This window comes from Lactuca saligna, chromosome 8, assembly GCF_052625555.1.
Source record: "Lactuca saligna cultivar CGN05327 chromosome 8, ASM5262555v1, whole genome shotgun sequence".
NCBI classification, from domain to species: Eukaryota; Viridiplantae; Streptophyta; class Magnoliopsida; order Asterales; family Asteraceae; genus Lactuca; species Lactuca saligna.
In genome coordinates this window covers 219,976,895-220,001,252 of record NC_136424.1, presented here as the reverse complement: position 1 = coordinate 220,001,252, position 24,358 = coordinate 219,976,895, and the positions used below count along the sequence as shown (strand labels likewise).

At 33.3% G+C, this 24,358-nt stretch overlaps 1 protein-coding gene across 1 annotated transcript; it reads left to right on the top strand.

The window, feature by feature from the left end:
- The first annotated feature begins 7,059 nt into the window (after positions 1 to 7,059).
- On the top strand, positions 7,060 to 12,444 carry HIK (ATP binding microtubule motor family protein). The gene is made up of 15 exons (XM_078967934.1): positions 7,060 to 7,250; positions 8,246 to 8,522; positions 8,608 to 8,697; positions 8,787 to 8,887; positions 9,003 to 9,119; positions 9,209 to 9,290; positions 9,404 to 9,471; positions 9,554 to 9,613; positions 9,700 to 9,824; positions 9,913 to 10,111; positions 10,191 to 10,301; positions 10,377 to 10,469; positions 10,576 to 11,478; positions 11,569 to 11,900; positions 11,979 to 12,444. The coding sequence occupies exons 2-15, from the start codon at positions 8,279 to 8,281 to the stop codon at positions 12,304 to 12,306; spliced, it is 2,853 nt and encodes a 950-aa protein (XP_078824060.1). The 5' UTR covers positions 7,060 to 7,250; positions 8,246 to 8,278; the 3' UTR covers positions 12,307 to 12,444.
- Positions 12,445 to 24,358: the final 11,914 nt, after the last annotated feature.

Genomic DNA, 24,358 nt, shown 5'->3' with positions numbered 1-24,358 from the left:
CCTACAATGTTTATAATCTTTTTTATACTATCTCCGTTTAGGCAATGCCAACTAGTGTATACTTAACACAAGGTTTTAAGTAATAATATCACATATACACATCTTAAAACATATTGAACCATATCTGATTTGCACGTTGTATATCATCAAATATATCTAACCCGTATTTCGGACAATAACATATACTTCACATACATATGTATATTTCATACTTTAATAAATACCCATATTAAAATCACGTTCCTAAAAGGGGACTGTACACATGATACCTTATCGAATGAACACGTAGTTCAAAAATACATAATCCGACCTCCCGGATCTTAAATTTGCCTCATTACCTAATCCATATTCCCGGATCTAAAAGTAACCTCTTGATCTGATCTATACTCTCAGATCTAAAACTAACCTCTTTATCTTTTTATCCCATACCAACAATCTCATCTACCCATGTTCTACCCAACATATTTGTAGATACAAAATACATATACAATTTAACTCATTAAAACCTATATAATTCATCCATTCCACAATCATCTTAAATAAATAACAATATGTACACATATCACGTATTTCATAGCAAATACTTAATATTTATGTGTAAAAAGAAAGTGACCACACACTCACTTGATCAGAAGATGTTCGGACATGCCTCGTCTCTTGAAATAATCTTTTGCGGCGAAACTGGGATGTTTTCCTCCAAAACCGGGCTTCACTCGGGTAGAGCTTCGACTCGAAAACTATTTTTCTCGAGATCTTCGGGCTTCAGGACTTGCTTTGGGTCTCGGGGTTGATATCAGTGCTTCGGTATATTTCTTGCACGAAAAACGATGCAAAACAGGAGAGAGAGAAAAGAAAAGGTGCAAAGAACTCGGCTGCCCTCGCATCCCTCTTATAGGGGCTGGAAACCTCGATTACGCTGGGCGTAATCTTGGTTAAGTTGGGCGCACTTCGACGTCATCGCATGTGTATGGCCCGAGTGACGTTACTGCATGCGTAGCTGAGGCGGTTTCGGGTACGCTGGGCGTACTCAAAAATTACGATGGGCGTACTCGATTAAGCGGACTTCAAACTTGCGTAAATTTCGCATACGAGCTCCGTTTTTGACGTTCTTTATATCCACGCGTAGGTGAGACTAATATATACAACTTTCTTTTAGACTTCATTGGTTAATTTTGATTTTATTTTTATTATATTATTTTAGTAGGCCGGGACAGGAAAACTCCGTTATAAATTTATTACTTTTTCATCCAACGTCCGTTTTCGTCTGTCTTTTTACCGTTGCACTACTATCAACAAGATCTTCGATTCTCATTTAGATCACTAAGGCTAAATATCGCTCTAACATAAATTCAATTTTTACGTTATTCATCGTCGTGTCAGTTCTGTCGCAAAACTTCGATAGGTCATAACTTCTTCGTTATAACTCAGATTTCGGCGTTCTTTATATGTACAGAATCCTTGTAACATATACTACAACTTTGTTAAGATTACCCCTTTTAAATAATCTTCCATAAAAAAATTATTTTTGATGCTTATCGTCTTTAAATTGAATAGTCCGGATCTACGTGCATTACAAAAATAAACAATTGACAAAAGATAGCAAGCAATACTTATATATATATATATATATATATATATATATATATATATATATATATATATATATATATATATATATCCTCCTTAATAAATGAAGGTTTTTTTTGCTACATGTCAATCTCTCATGAGTTTTGAGACTTGTCATTTTGTGGTATTTTTGAATAAATATTTTTTTTCCATTTGTCATTTTCTCATTTTTTTTATCTTTCTTAATTAACACATCATATTTACACCTTATTTAATAATTGCCTTGATTGAAAATAACCAATAAATTACAATATTACAACTCATATAGTATTTAATATGCTTCCTTTTAAATTCAATTTTTAAATTTCAAATTTAAATAAAATTTTGTTTTAACCTTCATATTTAATTTTTTTTGTTTTATTCGGCCTGTATAACATGCGTGTCTCACAACTAGTGTGTGTGTGTGTATATATATATATATATATATATATATATATATATATATATCCATTGTATAATCACCAAATGTCAATTACATTTATCTATTACAAGTTTCTAAAATATCTATCTAATCACTAAAACTAATATTTCTCACCATTTCAGATGAGTAATATCAATTATTCAAATCTAATTTTAACCCAGTAGAAAGCAATAAAGAATAAACTCCAATCTTGGTGACAGGTGAAACTTTCCTATTCCCCATGATTAAGTTTATCTTCCCATGCTCCACATCCTCACTTCTTTTTAGTCCCTACAAATCAGAACAAATGTGAATACCTCAACCTGTATCAAGGACCAAAGAATTAGTATACGGTGAGTTATTAGACAATATAGTGTAAATATCTGCATGGGTGGGTTTACTTTGCCATTCTTAACATCCTACAAGTACTTGGGGCAGCTTCGCTTCTAGTGCCCCTTATCATGACAATAGAATCACTCTGCTTCTTTTGGGTTGGAGTAGGGAGCAGCAGGACCGAATTTTGTCTTGCTTGAAGAGGACCCATCAAGAGACTTTCCCTTGTGACCCTTGGAAGGGGTCTTCCTCTTCTTTCCCTTTCCTTGCCTGATTTCCAGGACTAGGGCAGTAGCAGTAGGAATAGTTACATCATATTTACCTTTGAGAGGCCTTGAAGCTTGCTCAAAGTGACTTCCTCCTTGTTCATATGATAAGTAATGTGGAACTGATCATAACATGGAGGTAAGGAGTGTAGAATAATATCTATAGCCAGCTCATCATCAAAGTTCACATTCAATTTGAGCAGACAGTCTATAAACCTTTGCATTTTCTGCAAGTGGCCCGTGATGGGTTCACCATCCTTCATCTTTGTTGTAATCATGGAGCAGATGATTTCATACCGCTCTTGAGGAGCACTCTGATGGTATCTTTCCATCAGGTCCTGGTGCATCTCAAAAGGGTAGAAGTCCTCATAGGACTTTTGGAGTTCAGGAGACATGGCGGCAAGCATGATACAAGCTACCTTGGTGGCATCTTTCTCATGTGCCTTGGAATCTGCAATATCATGAGGAGTGGCGGTAGACTCATCGATTTCCTTAAGCTCCTTGTTGAGGACATATTCCTTGTCGTCATAGTGAGTAAGCATCCTGATGTTCGTTATCCAATCATTGAAATTAGTCCCATCAAAGATGACTCTCCCATAAAGGTTCATGTGGGAGAAGGAGCCGGTAGGGTTTGAGCAAGAAGCATTGTTGGAAGGCATCTGAAAAAGAAGAAAGACAAAGTTTAGATTATATATAGAGTCCTTAATATAACACCCAAAATGAAATAGGCTAGGACCCAATACAATATTTTACAATTTGAAAGAGGGATGTTGTAATCCAAGTTGCAAAATATTTGAAGGTATGTAAACGACGATCTACCAATTTCCACCATGAAAAACGAAATTGATTATTAGGTTTTATATGAATTGAAATTCCAAGATTCTTTTGAGACTCATTGAAATTTTCAATGACATGTTTAAATCTCGGTTATGCCCTTCAAGTTTGTGATTGGGATACCGAGGATCACAAAATAGGTGTGAATAACCATGCAAATATACTTAGTACTCTTAATGTCATTTATCACGTAATCGGTATGCCGATTAACCACATACACTCCATCGATCTATGACAAACATTAAGCTACCCTTTGCCACCCTTACTAGTCCATGTTGGTTTGTCGGTTAACCACAAACGCTCCACTAACGACTTGGTATGATGCAAAGTGTAATTTCACAGGTTAATATCAATTTCACATTTTCCTAAAGTAACTAAGATTGAGAATTTATAAAACCTTTAGTTACTTGATAATTATCATTATAATTAATGAAAGTTAATATCCTATCCTACCCGTTCGGCTAACTACCCTCCACCAGTCAAGGAAGCCGTAGGTGAGAGTGGTCACCTTTAAACCACCATTTTATAGGCAGTAACCTTATACCCCCTTAAAAACAGGCTTCGTGAATGAGGCATACTAACGTTAAGACTGACTTGTTCTTATATATATATATATATATATATATATATATATATATATAAATATAAAATATATTATTATTATTATTATTATTATTATATTATATTATATTATATTATATTATATTAGTATAAGGGTTGAATTTTAAATTTTTAAAATTCTAGGATTTGCAATTAAAGTATTAATTGTGTGTGGCTTTACAAATTCCAAAACCTAATGGCAAGTTTTGAAACTCTTCAAAACTTTTCAACTTCATTACACATTAGTTTAATGGCTTTTAAAATGAGACTCTTTATTTTCTATAACCTATGATTTTTAATGATTCACTTAAATAATTTTTTTTTGGAATTCCATAACTTGAGGAGAAGTTATGGAGTCCATTAAAATCATCAACTAAACTAACAAGCATGTTCAAGTTCTAAATTAAACTCAATATGAACAAGACAATTCAAATCAAATAAATTTCATGTAATTAGACTAATCATATAAACTAATATAAAACATGAAATTTTGACAATTATCTTTTGAATTGGATAAGCATGATCATTACCACATCAAAAACAGGTTTATAAGTTCAAAAACAGTTTATGGTAATGATCCTAGTCCAATTCCATCTTTAAAACTCGAAAATTTGCACTCAGGGGCTCCAACTCGTCGACTGTATGAACAAACTCGACAAGTTGGCCTGTTTTGTGAAGGGACTCGACGAGTCCACTATCCAGACAACATAATTTTGATTTTAAGGCATTTCTAAGCAAATAGCATCAAGTATAATTGAAAACAAGCCTAGGCTCTGATACCACTGTAGGGTTTTGAGCATTCTAACACTCCTAAAGTGTACATGCAACCAAAAATCCCTTGGATCTATGTTTTCTCTATTATACATGCAAACTTTCAATTTCCAAGGTATTACCCTAACTAGCAAACAAAACTTTGATACTTGGATAATAAAACAAGTTAAATAACATACTTGTTCTTGTAGCTTGTTGCGTGGAACATTAAGAGCCTAACACCAATAATGTGAATGCCTAAAGTGGAATCACAAATCACCACTAACACTTGGAATACTTGGAAGATAACTCCTTTGCTTATAAAATCGGCTACAATCTTGCACACACTCACTAGTCCAAATTTGATAGCTAGGGGGTTACTTATATAGTGAGTCATGATTAGGGTTACACCATGCAAACTCTAATGTGCATGACTTTCCACATTCCTTATGCTCCATGGGTTTTAACCTCCATAAAGTATCCATGGGTCACCACATTGGCTTAGCCAAACACAAAGAGTCATGGATCATAAGCTTACTTTACAAGAATAAATGATTTACACAATCAATCTCCATTTATTTAATTAGTCTCTTTTGATCACAAAATTAATTCCAAATTAATTCTTGATTAATGCTAATTAAATAATATGATTTCATATTAATATATTATAATAAACTATAAAAATCCTCTTCTCAAAAGTTGAAATTGTTCTGGTGAAGTGCAACCCAAATGGACCATGATAAATCGGGTCAAGTACATACCAACTATAGTTATGGACTTAGACACTTTATCCAACACAATGTACCTCTCTACTAATCCCGTTCAACACACCAAACACATCGAGATCGACATACACTTTGTACACGACAAAGTTGCATCTGATCAGATTCATATCCTTCATTTATTTCTCGAATTTAGATCTAGTTTTACGCTCAAGACTTACCGTCCATACTATGAGGGGATGTTAGACGTAATATGTATTTGTATGTTATATTTTAGTTAGCCCATTTATTATGTTCATTAGATAGCCTATAACTGTACATTGAGCCCAATTGTATATTTCTTATATACACACACACACATAAATGTTTGATGCCTCTTCAAATATGCATTGTAACAATGATAACCGCATCGAGACATTTCTTTTGGAAAACATTAAGGTTCAATTTATCCACTAATCTGTAATGGAAAGAGAATAAGATCAATCAACATCCCACCGTCTACCGATGGGCTCCCAAATAAAAATCAATATATGACTTGAAGTAAAAACGTGATCCACAGTCTTCGTGGTTCCGAACAAAAATGGCATAGCACTGGATATGTTTTTGTCAACTTTTGTCTATCAAAGAACTTAAATCTTCTCTAATAATGAATGTTTTTTTTTGCCACTTGTTACACTCTCATTCATTTTCCCACATGTCATTTTGAGGTTATTTTGAATTAAATTTTATTCCATATGTAATTTTGTGGTTTTCCTATTTTATTAAATTTCATATGGTATTTAAATTTAATAATAAATGCATATAAATTTCATTATAATTTTAAAATTTTAAAATAAAATATCATTAATTTGTTTTGATTATTTTATCTAAATGATTTGTTTAAATTTAAAAGAAAAAAAAACACATTAACTTTAGTAATTCAATATTTTTCTTATAAATTCAAATTTCTCAAATGTTTATATATATATATATATATAATTGTTTTAAAATATACTCATATAATACATGAGCATGAGGCTATTACGGCTCACGTAATAGGATAATATGCATATTTATGCGGCTAGATTTTCTTTTCTTGTCAATATATGTGAAGGAATTGACTTCTAAACAATTTATCATCTTTTCAGTAGCGGCTAGAAATGTAATTTTGCAGTTTATGTCAAAAGCATTTTGTGGCATAAAAAATGATATGATGAATTAAATATGCATTTTACATTTATAAAGTATCGGAATAATAAAAGATTTTGTGGTTTTAATTATTAGAAGCGTTAAGGGCTCTTGCATTGTCACGTAGGACCTATCTTCAAAGTGTTGAGCCCTTTCCAAAGACAGTTTTCATCGATCCAGAATAATGTATGAATCTTATTGCATAGTTTACAAGTGAATAAAGCACGATAGGCTTCTAGTTGCCTGATTATTACCTGGAGAAAGCAATTACTGTAACATAGGATACTGCTTTTACTTGAAAACTGAAAGCTAAAGCCCCAATCGGTGGTCAGCCTGTCGGAATGTATTTAATACCAAAACGCCCGTTAAGTCTAAATTCTGTCGAAACGACGACGCTTTCTTTTCAAACACTTACTTATATTCGAGACTAGCCGTTAGACTCGTAATTTGAAAACCCTTTTCTTCCACCTCACAACTCTCACACCCCGTAGACAGCATTACGAAATTCTCTCTCTCGATTTCCTTTCAAGTTGACAAGATTTGAGACTTTTGGTGAGTAAATCATTTCTGATGTTTAATTTGAAGTAATTTTTCTTCTTCTATTGTATTTATGCTAAGTTTCCATCTAGGGTTTGAGGTAGAATTTGTTTGATTGTCAATTTGATGAAGTATACTCGAATCTATTCCATATATAGCTGAATTGCGATTGTAGATCTATGTTTTGTTTTCCCATTCTTAGTTGAAATACGAAAAGTCAGTTTGAAATTGTGGAATCCGACAGCGATGAGTTGAAATTTTAGGAAACTATCCGGTTACTTTCTCTATTTTTGGATGCTGAAACTGTTTCCATAGATTTATAGAGATTTATGCACTCGTTATCCAATTTTTTAATGATAAGCTGAAATCGCCAGCAGATGCTTGGACGAAGTTCTGAAATTGATTTGAAATGAAGCGTCTGCTAATGAGAAAAAATAGACTAATTAAAGCACACTTCAGTTAATGATTTTGTGAGCTTAATGATTTTGTGTGCTTGATATGGCATGTTTTGATAAATCAGGGAGATATTATTGTATTACAATAAAAAATTGAATTGATTTTTCATCTTAAATCCGGTTTGATTTGGTTCAGTCTGCTAGCATCTTATAAGTGAACTTGATGTTAAGGACAATTTCATGGCTTTATATATGCCCAAATATATAGTCAACAATTGTCTTTGCAACTTTAAAATGGCAGAAAACATGAATTGCATCAGCTTGGAATGATGTCTTCTATTCAATTAAGGAAACATTCTGTATTTCTGTTATCTCAGATATCGCTCCTGTGAGCTGATTTTTAAACTTCAATTGATACAAACTATAAACTGATACTGTTATTACATTACAACATGAATTTGACCTCAAACACAACCCAGTTGTGTATTGCTTTTACATCATGTTTTCTGCCATCTTATCTTAAAGTTGTTCTTTTGGAAACACATCAATTAACAAGTCTACATGTCTTTAACAGTGTTCATTGCAAGACTTTACTAATCTCTAATCTCTAAACAGATAAGCAATTGGATAACTGGATAACTACACAAGATGTCAGTAAGAAGTGTTCCTGGGACACCAATTTCAAAAATTGAAAAAACACCAATACAAACACCTGGAGGATCAAGAGTGCGTGAAGAGAAAATTGTTGTAACAGTTCGATTGAGACCTTTAAACAAAAGGGAACAGCTGGCAAAAGACAATGTATCATGGGAATGCATTGATGACCATTCTATTGTATATAAACCACAACAACCTCATGAGCGTGTGCCTCAACCCTCTTCCTTTACATTTGGTAAACTTCATTTTCTTATATTGTTAATCATATTATAAATTTTCTTTAGATACAATGTAACTCAACTAGCTTTGTTTTCTTACAGATAAAGTTTTTGGCCCTACAACAATCACAGAAACTGTCTATGAGGATGGAGTCAAGACTGTTGCTTTATCTGCTCTAATGGGCATCAATGGTATTTGCTACCTTTTTCTAATAACCTTTTTTACTTGTCTTGAATATTGTTATATCTGTTTTACTGATTTAATCTCCCCTGTTTTACAGCTACCATATTTGCTTATGGTCAAACAAGTAGTGGAAAGACATATACTATGAGAGGAATCACAGAAAAAGCTGTCAATGATATTTATCAACACATAATGCAGGTAAATTATGTGCCATATTTTATCAACACATAACATCTTACTTCTATTTCATTTATTTTTTATCAAGACATTGTATTCCAAAGTAAAATGATGTTATTTTGGGTTGTTTATACAGACTCCTGAAAGAGACTTCAGAATAAAGATATCAGGCCTAGAAATCTACAATGAAAATGTAAGAGATTTGCTGAATTCAGAATCTGGACGCAATCTCAAGCTTCTAGATGATCCGGAGGTAATTAATATATACAGCAATATTTTTCCTTAAAAATAGCGAATTTATTCTTTACTTTGTCTTAACAAGATCTGTAACCCTAAATGCAGAAAGGAACAGTAGTTGAGAAGTTAGTGGAGGAAACAGCAACTGATGATAAACATTTAAGAAGTTTAATCAGTGTTTGTGAAGGTAAGCATATAATACAATATTTTCACAGAAATGAAATAAACTTGTTAACTGAAATATTTAGTGACATAATGACATTGTTTCCTTTACTTTAATTTGTTTTGTATGATTTACAGCTCAAAGACAAGTAGGCGAAACTGCTTTAAATGACACTAGTTCCCGATCACACCAAATAATAAGACTCGTAAGTATACATATTTTATTTATTATTATTTATTATTTTGTGACTTTTGTGTCATGTGTAACAAATTTGGGCTTCAATGCAGACAATAGAAAGTACACTTCGGGAGACTTCAGACTGTGTTAGATCCTTTGTATCAAGCTTGGTAACATACATTTTCTTTCAAATCAACAATAAATCATTTTATTTATTAAAACCAAAACCTAACTATTTAACTTTAATATTGTGCAGAATTTTGTAGATTTAGCTGGAAGTGAAAGAGCATCACAGACACATGCTGATGGTGCTAGGCTCAGGGAAGGGTGTCATATCAATCTTAGCTTGATGACTCTCACAACTGTAATTAGGAAGCTCAGGTATATCAATATGTTAAAATTTTAATTAGTTAATTTCTTTTTATTGAAATATAAAGTGTTTTGTCTTATATGATTTTGTTGTTTGTAGTGTTGGAAAAAGAAGTGGACATATTCCATACAGAGACTCTAAGTTGACTCGCATACTACAACATTCGCTAGGTGGCAATGCCCGAACTGCTATTATATGCACTTTGAGCCCCGCTTCTAGCCATGTGGAACAGTCGAGGAATACTCTCTTTTTTGCTACACGAGCAAAGGAAGTAACAAATAATGCACAAGTTAACATGGTAAATAAATGTATATTTTTTTCTTCAAATTTATTACCAGTTTCTAAAATCTTGTTTTGTGGTTGAAATCTTTTATTAGGTTGTTTCGGATAAACAATTGGTTAAGCATTTGCAAAAGGAAGTTTCTAGATTGGAAGCTGAGTTGCGTACTCCCGATCCATCAAATGAGAAAGATTCTAAAATTCGTCAGGTATTCATGATACAACATGTTCTGTGTTTTTGACATACAGAATTATGACTTCTAATATTGATTTTGTTTTTTTAGATGGAGAGGGAAATTGAAGAATTGAGGAGACAAAGAGATCAGGCAGTGTCACAAGTGGACGAGCTACGTCGTAAACTTCAAGAAGAACCAAAGGTTTCTTTTCTCTTTCTCTTTTTCTCGATGTGATTTGTGTTTATGGAATCCGAATTTTGTTCAATTTGACTGAATTCAATTTTCAACTCGACTTTACACTTCACAGGTATCGAATCCACCACAATCATCACTTCCATTAGCCAAAAAATGTCTCTCGTTTTCCGGGACATTACCATCGGTCATTGTGGGAAAAGAACCAACGCGCTTCGAGAAAACACGAACCACAACAGTTCGACAAAGCATGCGTCAATCTTCAACAGCTCCATTCACACTCATGCACGAAATCAGGAAGCTAGAACACCTTCAAGAGCAGTTAGGTGAAGAAGCAAATAGAGCCCTAGAAGTTCTTCAAAAAGAGGTCGCGTGTCATCGCCAAGGTAACCAGGACGCCGCCGAGACAATCGCTAAATTACAGGCGGAGATTCGCGATATGTGCGCCATCCGACCACCGCCAAAAGACGTCGACGTTGAGAACATCGTCCCTGTTAACAAAAGCGTTAGCGCTAACCTAAAAGACGAAATCACTCGACTTCACTCTCAAGGAAGCAACATCGCGAACCTCGAAGAACAACTCGAAAATGTCCAGAAATCGATCGATAAATTGATCATGTCGCTTCCTAATAACGATCTGATGAAAAACCAGTCGAAGAAGAAAAAGTCGAGTCCTTTGACTTCCAGCAATGCGGTCAACAAGCCGACATTTATAAGATCTCCTTGTTCACCTCTTTCATCTGCTCGGGATGTATTTGATGCGGAAAGTGAAAATAGAGCACCGGAAAACGATGACACCGTCACCGGTGACACTCCGGCAGTGTCGGAGAAAGAGACTCCGGTGAAGAGCGAGGAAGGTACTCCACATCGACGTTCGAGTTCTGTTAATATGAGGAAAATGCAGAAATTGTTTCAAAATGCAGCGGAAGAGAACGTGAGAAGCATAAGAACTTATGTAACGGAGCTCAAAGAACGTGTAGCCAAATTACAATACCAAAAACAGCTACTTGTTTGCCAGGTAATATTCAACTTTTTATTTTTGACAAATCTAGCCAATTAATTGCATTTAGCTTAATGTTGATTAAATCATCTATTTTGTTGGACACAGGTGCTTGAGTTGGAAGCTAATGAAGCAGCAGGATATGATGTTGAAAATGATGAGAACACAGAAGACATACCTGAGGTGTCCCCAGTTCCATGGCATATAACATTTAGAGAGCAAAGACAGAAGATAATTGAATTATGGGATCTCTGTTTTGTCTCAATAATCCATAGAACTCAATTCTATATGCTATTTAAGGGAGACCCAGCTGATGAGATTTACATGGAAGTCGAGCTGAGGCGACTCAATTGGCTCGAACAACATTTAACCGAACATGGAAATGCAACCCCGGCTCGTGGTGGTGCTACAGATGGGCCCACAATCTCCATATCTTCAAGGTTAATTTTTCATCTTATACTGTATTGGACTGAGATTGAGACTGGAACTAACTCTGTATCTATTATTTGTTTCTGAAGCCTTAAATCACTGAAGCGTGAAAGGGAGTTTCTAGCAAAGAGGTTAACAACACGTTTGACAACAGAAGAAAGAGAACTTCTATACATGAAATGGGATGTACCCCTTGAGGGAAAGCAACGTAGGATTCAATTTGTAAGCAAACTATGGACAAATCCACATGATGCTGAACATGTACAAGAAAGTGCTGAAATAGTTGCAAAGCTTGTTGGGTTCCGTGAAGGTGGAAATTTGTCTAAAGAAATGTTTGAGCTTAATTTCGTGCTTCCTTCTGATAATCGACCATGGATCATGGGGTGGAACCCCATCTCAAATCTTCTCAATCTGTGAGAAGGAAAATTTAATGGTTTCATTTTATTTTTTTGGCAAGTAAGAATGGCATTCATTCTTTATTTATTTATTTTACTTTTGAATGTATATGATGAATGTTGGATGTTGGAAATATGAATCTCTCCTCCATTATTGTTAGTTGATGAGCATGATTTAAGGACAGGCATATGCATCTTTTCATTTAAACTGTTTCTGGCTTAAAAATATAGAGACACTTGAAATACCTACGGTCAGTTTTTTCTTATTAAGATAATGTTACTGAAAATTTTGTTTTGGCTGTTACATATTTTTTGGGGGTTAAATACAAGAAATAGCAATATAGTTTCATTCTTTTGGGGTTAAATGCAAGAATTAGACTCCTTTAGTGAATTAATAATTGAAAGTACATTGCTATTTCTCGCTTGTAAGACACAAATCACTGCACTTTCTTTTTCTTATCAAGACAATGTAATTTGAAAAATATGCTCAATTATAGCAATGAAACGCATACAGTTTAAGGATGCGGCTATAAGTAGATAAATTTTCAAAGTATGATGTTGAAATAGAGAATTAGATAATATTTTTCGAAGTATAACAATCAACGAAGTACGATACTATTATGAATAGATAAATTAAAATATGTTGATATGTCTTTGCATTTAACCCATAAATATATGGTTACATGTAAGAAATAACATGATTTCATCCTACGTTCATTTTACCCTCTTACAACAATGTTAATTGCTATAACTTGGTGGATTTCTAGAAGTATAATGCTATAAATGAGTTGTTTTCAGAAGTACAATGCGTTAGGAAGAATTTCTTTTCTTTTTGAAAGTAGGATGATATAATGGAACGCGGAACATGCCAGAACAGGAACGAGGATTGGTGAAGCATTAGTGAGAATTTCTCATTAAACTATAAAAACAACTATAGATTTTAAATTAATTAATAAAAACTTTTAAACAAAAACAATGACAATTTTAAATTCAAGAAATAAAGATACCTCTGTTTAGCTTCGAATCACCATTTTTCCTATGGTTAATTTCAGTTGGTTACCCATATAAATGTTACTAGAAGTCTTAGTCCGAGCTCCTAATATTTTCACTAATTCATGCACAACCAGGCAAGGCAATGGTAAATCGTCACCGGTAGTCTTTTTAATGGGTCTAGGTATTTACAAAGCAAAACTTATTATATCCCTCAAACTACACAAGGTTGCGTATTTGTCTCATGATTTTACTAGGACCGAGAAGTCACAAATACATTATAACATATTGGCTTGTATAACACTAGCAAACTAGTCCAAATGCAATAATATCAAAATTTTATAAATGTATTAGATTTTCAAAATTAGGTTATTTTTACAACTCTATATAATTATTATTTTTTTTTTTGTTGAAATTCTAGTAATTTTCTAATAATAATTTTAATGCTTGAAAATCCTTTTTCGACCCCTACCCCATACTTGTTTCGTACAATGTCATCATTATATGCATAAATGTAACATACACGTTTTGAAATCGTGTTTTGTAAAATTTTAAAAATAAATAATATTATAAAATATTATATAATTATTAGTTGATGAGTATGATTTAAGGACACGCATATGCATCTTTTCATTTAAAATGTTTCTGGCTTAAAAATATAGGGTTAAAATGCTAGTGTAATAGCATCATACTTTAAGTTTATCTTCTTATTAAGACACTTGAAATACCTACGGTCAGTTTTTTCTTATTAAGATAATGTTACTGAAAATTTTGTTTTCCCTGTTTTATATTTTTTAGGGGTTAAATACAAGAAATAGCAATATAATTTCATTCTTTTGGGGTTAAATGCAAGATTTAGACTGCTATACTGAATTAATAATTGACAGTACATTGCTATTTCTTGCTTGTAAGACAAATCACTGCACTTTTTTTTTCTTATCAAGACAATGTAATTTGAAAAATATGGCCAATTATAGCAATGAAAAAACGCATACAATTTAAGGACGCGACTATAATTAGATAAATTTTCAAAGTATGATGTTGAAATAGAGAATTAGATAATATTTTTCAAAGTATAAAAATAAACGAAGTACGATACTATTATGAATAGATAAATTATAATATGTTGATATGTCTTTGCATTTAACCCATAAATATATGGTTACATGTAAGAAATAACATGATTTCATCCTACGTTCATTTTAGCCTCTTACAACAACGTTAATTGCTATAACTTGGTGGATTTCTAGAAGTATAACGCTATAAATGAGTTGTTTTCAAAAAGTACAATGCGTTAGTAAGAATTTCTTTTCTTTTTGAAAGTAGGATGATATAATGGAACGCGGAACATGCCAGAACAGGAACAAGGAATGGTGATGCGTTAGTTCCCTTCTTCCGACTGCTCCTCATTTAGCTCAGGTTGTTCAACTAGTATTGAGGGTTCACTCCTGTTGTTTAGCAACAATTGTCTCATTTCCTCCTTTTGTTCATCCATCATGGCTTGAATCATGGTTCGCACTCCAGCCATTGTAATTTGTTCAGGTGTTGCTGTTACAAAAACCACTCGCTCAACCACAGGTGGTTGATTCCTATTTTCGTTCACGTTTCCAGCTCCACTCCTGGTTCTTGTCATTTTTTTTTATCTATACACCGAATAAGGTGAAATTAGATCCTTATTCACGATAGATATTCAAATCATCCTTATCACTCCGAAACGTTTACATGCTAGTTCTAATATCGTAGACGTACGCTTAGAATCCTACACACATAAGGTTTCAAGATCCGGTCGGCAACAGACCATAGATCCGAACAAATAATATCATATATGGCAACATATAACATTTAGCACATAAAAGCATTTTAGGCATCACTCCTAAAATAAACTAGTGCTTGTGTCAATTTAGGTGTACTACCTAACATATTTTAGACACACTCCTCACAATCATTACTTAGCATTCTAAGTTTAAGTCTAGAAATTTCCTACAATTTCCTAGTTCGCTTAAACTAATGCTCTGATACCAACTGTGACATCCCCATTTTCACGGCCAGAAAAGACCGATTTGTTTATGCTTTGTTTTATAAAATCAGAGTAATCTTTTAAAGAAAACGGTTGCGGAATTCGTTCCCAAAACAAGATATGATAATAACTTATCAAAACATTTCTCAAAGAGAATGTATTTTCGTTGAATAATAAAACCTCGGGATGTCATGTTCCGATACAGACATATAAGCATAAACAGAACTTACATTCAATTACACTAATGATTTACATCTCCTTTAATCTCTCAGTGCAAAGCAGCTTCGTATCGATACCTGTGATACAATTAAACTGAGTGGGTATATAGGGTTTTCAACCCACAATAATATAATTATTATATTCAATCATCAAACAATCAACCCAATTACCCATCCCCGTTATTTCCATTTATTTCTTAAGTACCTTCCCTAAGGAATTATCCTAAGGGTCATCTCCTACATCATATTTACCTCTCATCTCCTTACATCACATTTCATTGTATGATTGTTCCTAAGGACTTTTTCCTAAGGATCATCGCATGAATACATAGTCACAACATCGCCTGGACTAGTAAGTCATAATAAGGGTTAGACTATTATCGCATGAATACATAGCCACAACATCGCCTGGACTCGTAATTCATAGTAAGGGTTAGAGTATCATCGCATGAATACGTAGCCACAACATCGCCTGGACTCGTAATTCATCACCTACAGGTTATGAGCCTGCTGGTGTTTCCACGGGGTTATCTAGAATAGTCCGTGGTCGCCATCTATACTCTGGTAGATGACTACATCGCCAAATTTCCACATCGCCGGTCAAGGTTATGGTATCTCCTCTCATCTCACATCACCTATTTATCATTACCTAATTATCATCACCTTTCTATCATCACCTATTTCTCATCACCTAATCATCATCACCTAATTATCATCACCATTATATCCTCACCTTTCTCTTATCACATTCGTTCAACACACATCAACTATTTCATCTACCCATGTTCTACCCAACATATTTGTAGATATAAATTACATATATAGTTTAAATCATTTAACACCCATATAAAAACATCAATTCCAAGCCCATCCCATATAGACAATTAATATATAACACATAACACGTATTTCATAGCTAATGCTTTATATTTATGTGTTTAGAAGAGAGTAACCGCACACTCACGCATATAAACCACAATATATATACACATAACACGTATTTCGTATAAAATACTTCATAATTATGCGTTAGAAGAAAGTAACTACACACTCACTTGATTAGAAGATGATCGGGCAGCACTATGGCTTGTAGAAGTAGTATTCTTCGGTAGATCTGGAAGATCTTCACAAAAACCGGACTCCTCGCGGGCAGAGCTTCGGCTCGGGACTTGCTTCGGGGCTCGGGAATATTACCGGGGCTTCGGGGTACAAACAGCACGCAAAACGAGGCAAAAACTAGAGAGAAGAAAGAGTTTGAACAAGAGAAAATGGCTGATTTCGAGTTCTATTTATAGGCTGAGGGTCTGGGATTACGCTGGGTAATCTCAAATTACGCAGGGCATACTCAGTACGCTGGGCGTACTCGAGTTACGCTGGGCGTAATTTGACGTCATTGTGTGCGTCGACTGGTGGCACTCGAGTATTGGTCAGATAAGTTGCATCCGACTGAGTACGCTGGGCGTACTCAAATTACGCTGGGCGTAATTGACTCGTCGAACTTCTAAATTGGGTAACTTTCGCATACGAGCTCCGTTTTCGACGTTCTTTATATCCACGCGAAGGTGAGACTACGATCTACAACTTTCGTTTAGACTCCGTTGGCTAATTTTGAGTTTATTTTTATTATTTATTTTTAGTAGGCCGGGACAGGAAAACTCCGTTATAAAATCAGAACTTCTTCATCCGACGTCCGTTTTCGCCTATCTTTTTATCGTTTTACTAAAATTAATGATATCTTCAATTCTCATTTAGATTGTTTCGGTTAAAAACCGCTCGGTCTCAAATCAAGCATTCGGGCTGCATACTGCTAAGTCGAAACTTTGAAAAATCATAACTTCCTCATACGAAGTCAGATTTGGACGTTCTTTTTATGCACGCTCATGGTTTAACGTATTCTACGAATTTCATTTAGATTGCTAAGGCTAAATATCGCTCTAACGTAAATTCACTTTTTACGTCGCGTTGTGTCGTGCCGGTTCTGTCGCGAAACTTCGACAGGTCATAACTTCTTCGTTATAACTCGGATTTCGGCGTTCTTTATATGTACGGAAACCTTGTAACACATACCATAACTTAGTTAAGATTATTCATTCTAAATAATCTTTCATCAAAAATTCATTTTTGACGCCTATCGTCTCTAAATTGACTAGCCCGAATCTACGGGCGTTACAGAAAATCTCATTAAACTAGCAAAACAACTAAAGATTTGAGGGGTTTTATCTGATTTTACAAGTTCAGATTAACTTAAATTAATTAATAAAAACTTTTAAACAAAAACAATGATGATTTTAAATTCAAGAAATAAAAATACTTTTGTTTAGCTTCGAATCACCCTTTTTCCTTTGGTTAATTTCAGTTGGTTACCCATATAAATGTTACTAGAAGTCTTAGTCCGGTCTCCTAATATTTTCACTAATTCATGCACTACCAGGCAAGGCAATGGTCTTGTACAAGTAGGACACTTAATTATTAACTATGAAGATTTTGGGCTATAAATAATAAATCTAAGGATTAATTATCTATGAACAAGACAAATAACCAAAGCACATATTATGATCAAGTAATGCTCTCTAACATAATTTAAGCAACTAAACTTATCATCTAATCTAGGATTTGGTGAATCACTAGCTCTGCTAATTTAATGGTCATAAATAACTAGTAACAAGTTTATACAATCATAGTGGTCATCTAACTACACAAAACTTGAATGATAAGCAATAAAGATAGAAACATTAACATATTAGGTAGTGATTTATCAAACACAAGCTAAGCCAACTTCAATAATCCATGAAAAGAGAAACTAACATATAGTATTAGGGATCATCTAATCTAAACGAAAGGTAAAGAGTATTAGTCCATAATTACAGAAGAAAAACACCCAATCAAATAGAAAGCTATGTTAAACATGATTAAGTCTAGGCAAACCAAATAAATTATGTGGTATTCGTGCTCTAATATCTTAAACTCTTAATCTATAATCTTATTATGCCTTCCAAGGGTTCTTAGAAGGGTTTGTCGCTTTTCAATCGCAACTCTCCGCCAAAAGTCTTCTGATTTTGACCTAAAGTCAGAAATATATGCTCACCTAAAAATTAGTCGCCACATTATGACAATATAAGTGTCACATTGTGAGAAACATATTAATCCAGTGTGTACGAAGGCTTCCATGCAAGTCCAAAGAAGATTCTATGATTGACACATAGTCATGTCGTGACCAATACATGGTCACGTAGTGAAAAATATCTTCATGCTTGAATCGAGAAGATGTCAAATGCCACGTCGTGGGATGTAATTGCCCACGTTGTGGAAACTTCAATATGCTCAATTTCCTTCTCTCTTATCCTCTCAATGTATGCTCAAAGTTTCCAACTTTCTTCAAGTTCAATAATTTTTTTACTTGAGAATGTCATCTTTGGCTGCCAAATAGTTATTATACATTATAAGTACCAAATATCTTTGTATTTTACCAAAATATAATGCAAAGAAATAATGCATAAATGTATGTATAAATACGACACTATCAAAATACCCCACACTTGTTTTTTGCTTGCCTTCAAGCAAAACTTATTTTAATACATTACATAGAACACCGAATAACATCACCCAAAGCAATCCTGATTGAACTCACTAATACTTCCCAAGCCCTATATACTAACAATCCTCATAAACGTTTCCCACTTATTTTGAACAACTTTCAATTTTGGATTTCCTACCACCTATGTCATTTTATTTACCCAATCTCGTTTCAAAATTAACTGCCAAATTCCAAGTGACTCAACTTTAAAAAGAAAAATACTATATAATATAATTTTCCTAAAAATATAACTAAGCTTTATATAATTGCAACTTCATATTTTTGTGGAACTTTTTCTCTTTTCTCACTTTGTTTTTCACAAGTTTGTTTTTCTTTTCTCATAACTTCAACTTCACACATATAAGCAATCAAATAACTTTAACTTTAACTTTATACCAATATTATAGTTCGTGACTTTCTAAGAAATTTATTTGAGTACTCAAAATTCCTTAGGCCACTAATGAAACCCATGACTTTTGATGAAACCTATATAACGATTTTCTTCCCATTCATCTCAACTTTTATAAATAGGTAGACAAAGTGTAAAGATTCTCAGCGGGAATACTCATCGTGTCTCAAAGGTCACAGATTGGTTCCACTCATGAACTATTAATTATATCTTTTTTATATATCTAGACTCCACAATGCAAAAAATTAAATAGATAAACTTGGAAAATTGACTCGTTTTATTTCAACATAAAGGACCAAAGAGATAAATCATCACCAGTAGTCTTTTTAATGGGTCTAGGTATTCACAAAGCAAAACTTATTATGTCCCTCAAACTACACAAGGTTGCGTATTTGTCTCATGGTTTTACTAGGACTGAGAAGTCACAAATACATTATAAATATTAGCTTAACAAAATCTTAGAGTTCGTATAAAATCGTCCTGTATAACATTAGCAAACTAGTCCAAATGCAATAATATCAAAATTTTATAAATGTATTAGATTTTCAAAACTAGGTTATTTTTACAAGTCTATATAATTAATTTTTTTTTTTGAAATTCTAGCAATTTTCTAATAATAATTTTAATGCTTGAAAATCCTTTTTCGACCCCTACCCCATACTTGTTTCGTCCAATGTCATCATTGTATGCATAAATGTAACGTACATGTTTTGAATTCGTGTTTTGTAAAATTTTAAAAATGAATAATACTATGAAATATTATATAATTATGAGTATTGAGTTCTAACGGATAGTTTTTACTAGAAATAAAGTAAAACTATGTTTAGAATCACTCGGAAAATATTGGAAGTCTTATAAGATTCCAATCAAAATACGAATATTGAAACTTAACGAAAATATAAAATTTAAAATAAGTAAAACTTATTATTGAAACTTGTAAAGAATCTCCTTAGAAATATTTAGACGAAAACCCCATCGAAATCCGAGTTATAATGAATAAGTTATGACCAATCGAAGATCCACGACAAAACCGGCACGACACCGAATGACGTAAAAAATGAGTTTTGATAAACTACTTTTTAGCCTTGTTGATATAAATGAAAATCGTAGTATTTGTTAAATCGATAATTTTCATAAAAGAAACTTCCAAATCTGACTTCGTATGAGGAAGTTATGATTTTTCTAAGTTTCGGAATAGCAGTACATAGCTAAAAACTTGAAATGAAGATCTAGCGATATTTAGCCAACACAACCTAAACGAGAACTGAAGGTCTCGTCAATAGTAGTACAACGGTAAAAATATTGACGAAAATGGATGAAGAAGTTATGAAATTTTAATGGATTTTCCTGTCTCGGTCTGTCAAAATTAGCCGACGAAGTCCAAACGAAAGTTATAAAGCAAAATTTTTCCTACGTGTGCATATAAATAACGTTAAAAACGGAACTTGTATGTGAAAGTTATGAATTTCAGAAGTTTTTGGCTTAAAAATCGAGAAATCCTTGAAAACCGAGAAAAATCGCATGGACCTTATCTGGCCACGTCACCTTGCACGCAAAGATGCCCGGTGTCCGACGCGCGTCACCTTCTCCTCGCTTCGAAGCCGCGGCCCAATAGCCTTCCGACGAGTGCTGCCGACCCTCGCTCCGAATCCGAGACTCGCTGCTGTTGCTGCCGCGTGTCCTTCCTTCAGTCGAAGATCCGAGCGAACTATCTCCTTCTCCCTGCTTCAGATCCGAGGCTCGCACCTATATAAAGGGTGTGATACCTCCCAGTTTTTGTTGGAATTTTTCCACTTTTCACCCCTAATTTCATATTTCTTGCTATTTCAACTCCCCCCGAAGCCTCGGTATCATTTTTAACACGTGAAATACGCCCCGAAGTGCCCAAAGAGCCCGAGGAATTTATATTTTCGGTTTGAAGCTCAACCCTCCTAGGGCACAGTTTTCAAGAAAGCTCCCGGTTTTCATCGAAGAAAGCTAATTTTAGTAACGAAGTGTTGCCCAAATTACTATTTTAATCCCCAGTTATATCACAGTGAGTTCAATATATAGGAACAATTGTATGTTATGTGTTATATGTGTTATGTGCTTTTCAGTGTTATTATTCTGGGTTATTTTCCCGTTTTATTTTTTATTCGCTATTTTAATAGCAAAGTAATACCTTTGACTATGTGATCAGTTAAAGGACTTAGATTCACATTGGTACTGGTACATCGCCTTTGGCCATGTAGAGCATGTCTCCATAAGAGAATGACTCCTATTCTATGACATTGGCAGATGGTTAGACAGGGTTATAAGTCTGAAATCTACCAAAATGTTAATCAGAAATTGTATGTCTTCTGTGCAATTTGGGCCGAAGCTTTATTGATGTATATCAAGTATGGAAATTGTTATGTCTCATTGATTTTATATCTTTGAATCAAATCATTAATTGATATGGAAAAGCTTGTCACATGATTCACATATGCCTTTGTTGTTCCTTGTTCCTCTTTGCTTCTGCCATATTGAAGTATATATATGGCATAACGTTATATTGTATCTATTATTGAACTCACTAAGCATCACCACTTACCCCTCTCAGTGTTATAATATTATTTTTATTTGATTTAAAATGTATATGTATTTTATACATATAAATATGATGGGTAAAGATGGGTAGATGATATAGATGATGAGAGATGAAATGAAATGATGAGAGGCTTTGATGTTTAAGCTGACTTAGTCATCTAGCGGAGTATAGATGACGACCACAGACTATTCTAGAAAGTCTAGTGGAACGTTAGCAGGCTCGCAACCTGTAGGTGTTTGTGAACAATGTGTTCACGGATGTACTCCATCCCCTAATGGTTGCCTTACTGACATATATTGCTGAGGAATCCCTTAAGCAATATTTTCTTCCAGATTATCCTTAGGCTATGTCAATTGAACTAGATGTTTTAGGGACATAAAGTGAGGATAATGTGAACGGGTAATCGGGTTGAATTATTTGATGAAATTTATAAACTTAATTATTATGTGTTGAAAACCCTATCTGCTCACCAGGCTCCCAAACCTCACCCATTTAGTTTCTTGTATTACAGGTAGTAGCAAAAGGGAATATGAGTGTTGATCTAATGAGAGATCTATGGATTATAGGTCTTTAGAATAATAGATGTTGTAAGGCCTGTACTGTTTCTGTTTATGCTTATGTATTGTATTGGGAATGACATCCCAACATTTTTAATATAATGAAAACTTATTTTTCGGAAATGTTTTGATAATTTACTTATCATAATTTTGGGAACAAATTCCATAATATATTTCTTCAAAATGATACTCTAATTTTCAAATAAAACATAAAAAAAATCAGTCTTTTATAACCGTGAAATTGGGGATGTCACAATTATATATTGTTTGTATCCGATCAAACGAACCTACAATCAATGTTTGAGAATTCATAAATAAAGCCAAAAAAAATACTCAACCCGAACCCAACCAAAATTAGCGGGTTGGGTTGAGATTTTCAACCGACGTAAGCTAAATGGGTCAACCCGCTTTACCCTTTAATTAAATAAGTTGGGAGGGGTCAAAATTATCAACAATTTTTCAACATGCCAACCCATTTAACTTTAATATATATTTAAATTAATAATTAGTTGAATATTATCATGTATTAATCAAAGTATTAATTTATATATTATAATGTTATATTATTATTTATGTTAAAAAAATACAATTTTAATTCTCATCATTTTTCTTAACACTGACAATATTAACGACTCTCTTAAATCACATTAAAATTAAATATTTTTGATGCTATTTGAATAATTTTTATGTATTTATGAATTATGATTGTGCTTTTGTCCATTTAAAACTAATTTAAGTGGTATAATCTTTAGTTAAGTTTTTAATTTTTTTGATTTTAAATGAGTTAACCCAATTTTAACCGATTTATGTAGTAGGTTAGGTCGGAAACTACATAAATAGGTCAGCGACAACTCATCTATCCAAAGTGTTGGGTTTGTTTGGAAATATCAATATATTTAAATAAACATGTTGGATTGAGTTGAAAACTTCAACCCAATTAATAAATTGGTTGAACTCGAACCTAAGCCAGGTCGACTCATTGTTAGCTCTACTCGTAAATAAAAAATACTCCTTCCTACCTATGGACGTAGATCACTCTGACTGAACCATGTAAATATTATATCTATGTGTGTGGTTTCCTACGTTATCTTCTTTACTTCCTAAAATCGATAATATCCTATAAAATATGACCAGATTGACCATTTTTAATAAAAGGGATTTTCTAATATGTGCCCTAAGAGCATATATAAGAGGTATTAATTAATCACAATTATTATCATAATTAAATGTTAAACACATTAATTATAAGAATTTTACCATAATTAAATATAAAATCCATTAATAATCTCTATAATTAATGCATTTCACATTTAATTATGGTAATAATTGTGATTAATTAATACTTCTTATATGTGTCCTTAGGATACATATTAGAAAATCCCTTAATAAAATTCACCGAAGTAATTTGCTCCAACGCCCTAACCATTTGCTACCGTTGTTACCATTTTAAACCATTTGTGCTTTGAATAACACATAAACACACAAAACTAACCATTCGGTGTTTGTAGCTTCCACTTTTACGAAGATTGTGTGTACCTTTACAATTTCAGCAAATTTTCAGTAGGTCCTTTTACCATTTTAGCAACCCTTTTACCATTTTGTCCGTTCACAAATACATTGATATAAACTATTAAAAACATGCATGTGATTCTTCTTGACACCCAAATATATAACTACTAGTTAATAACCTGTGGGAATAACGGTTATAAAATTAATTAAATTTTCTAAGTAAAAACTTAA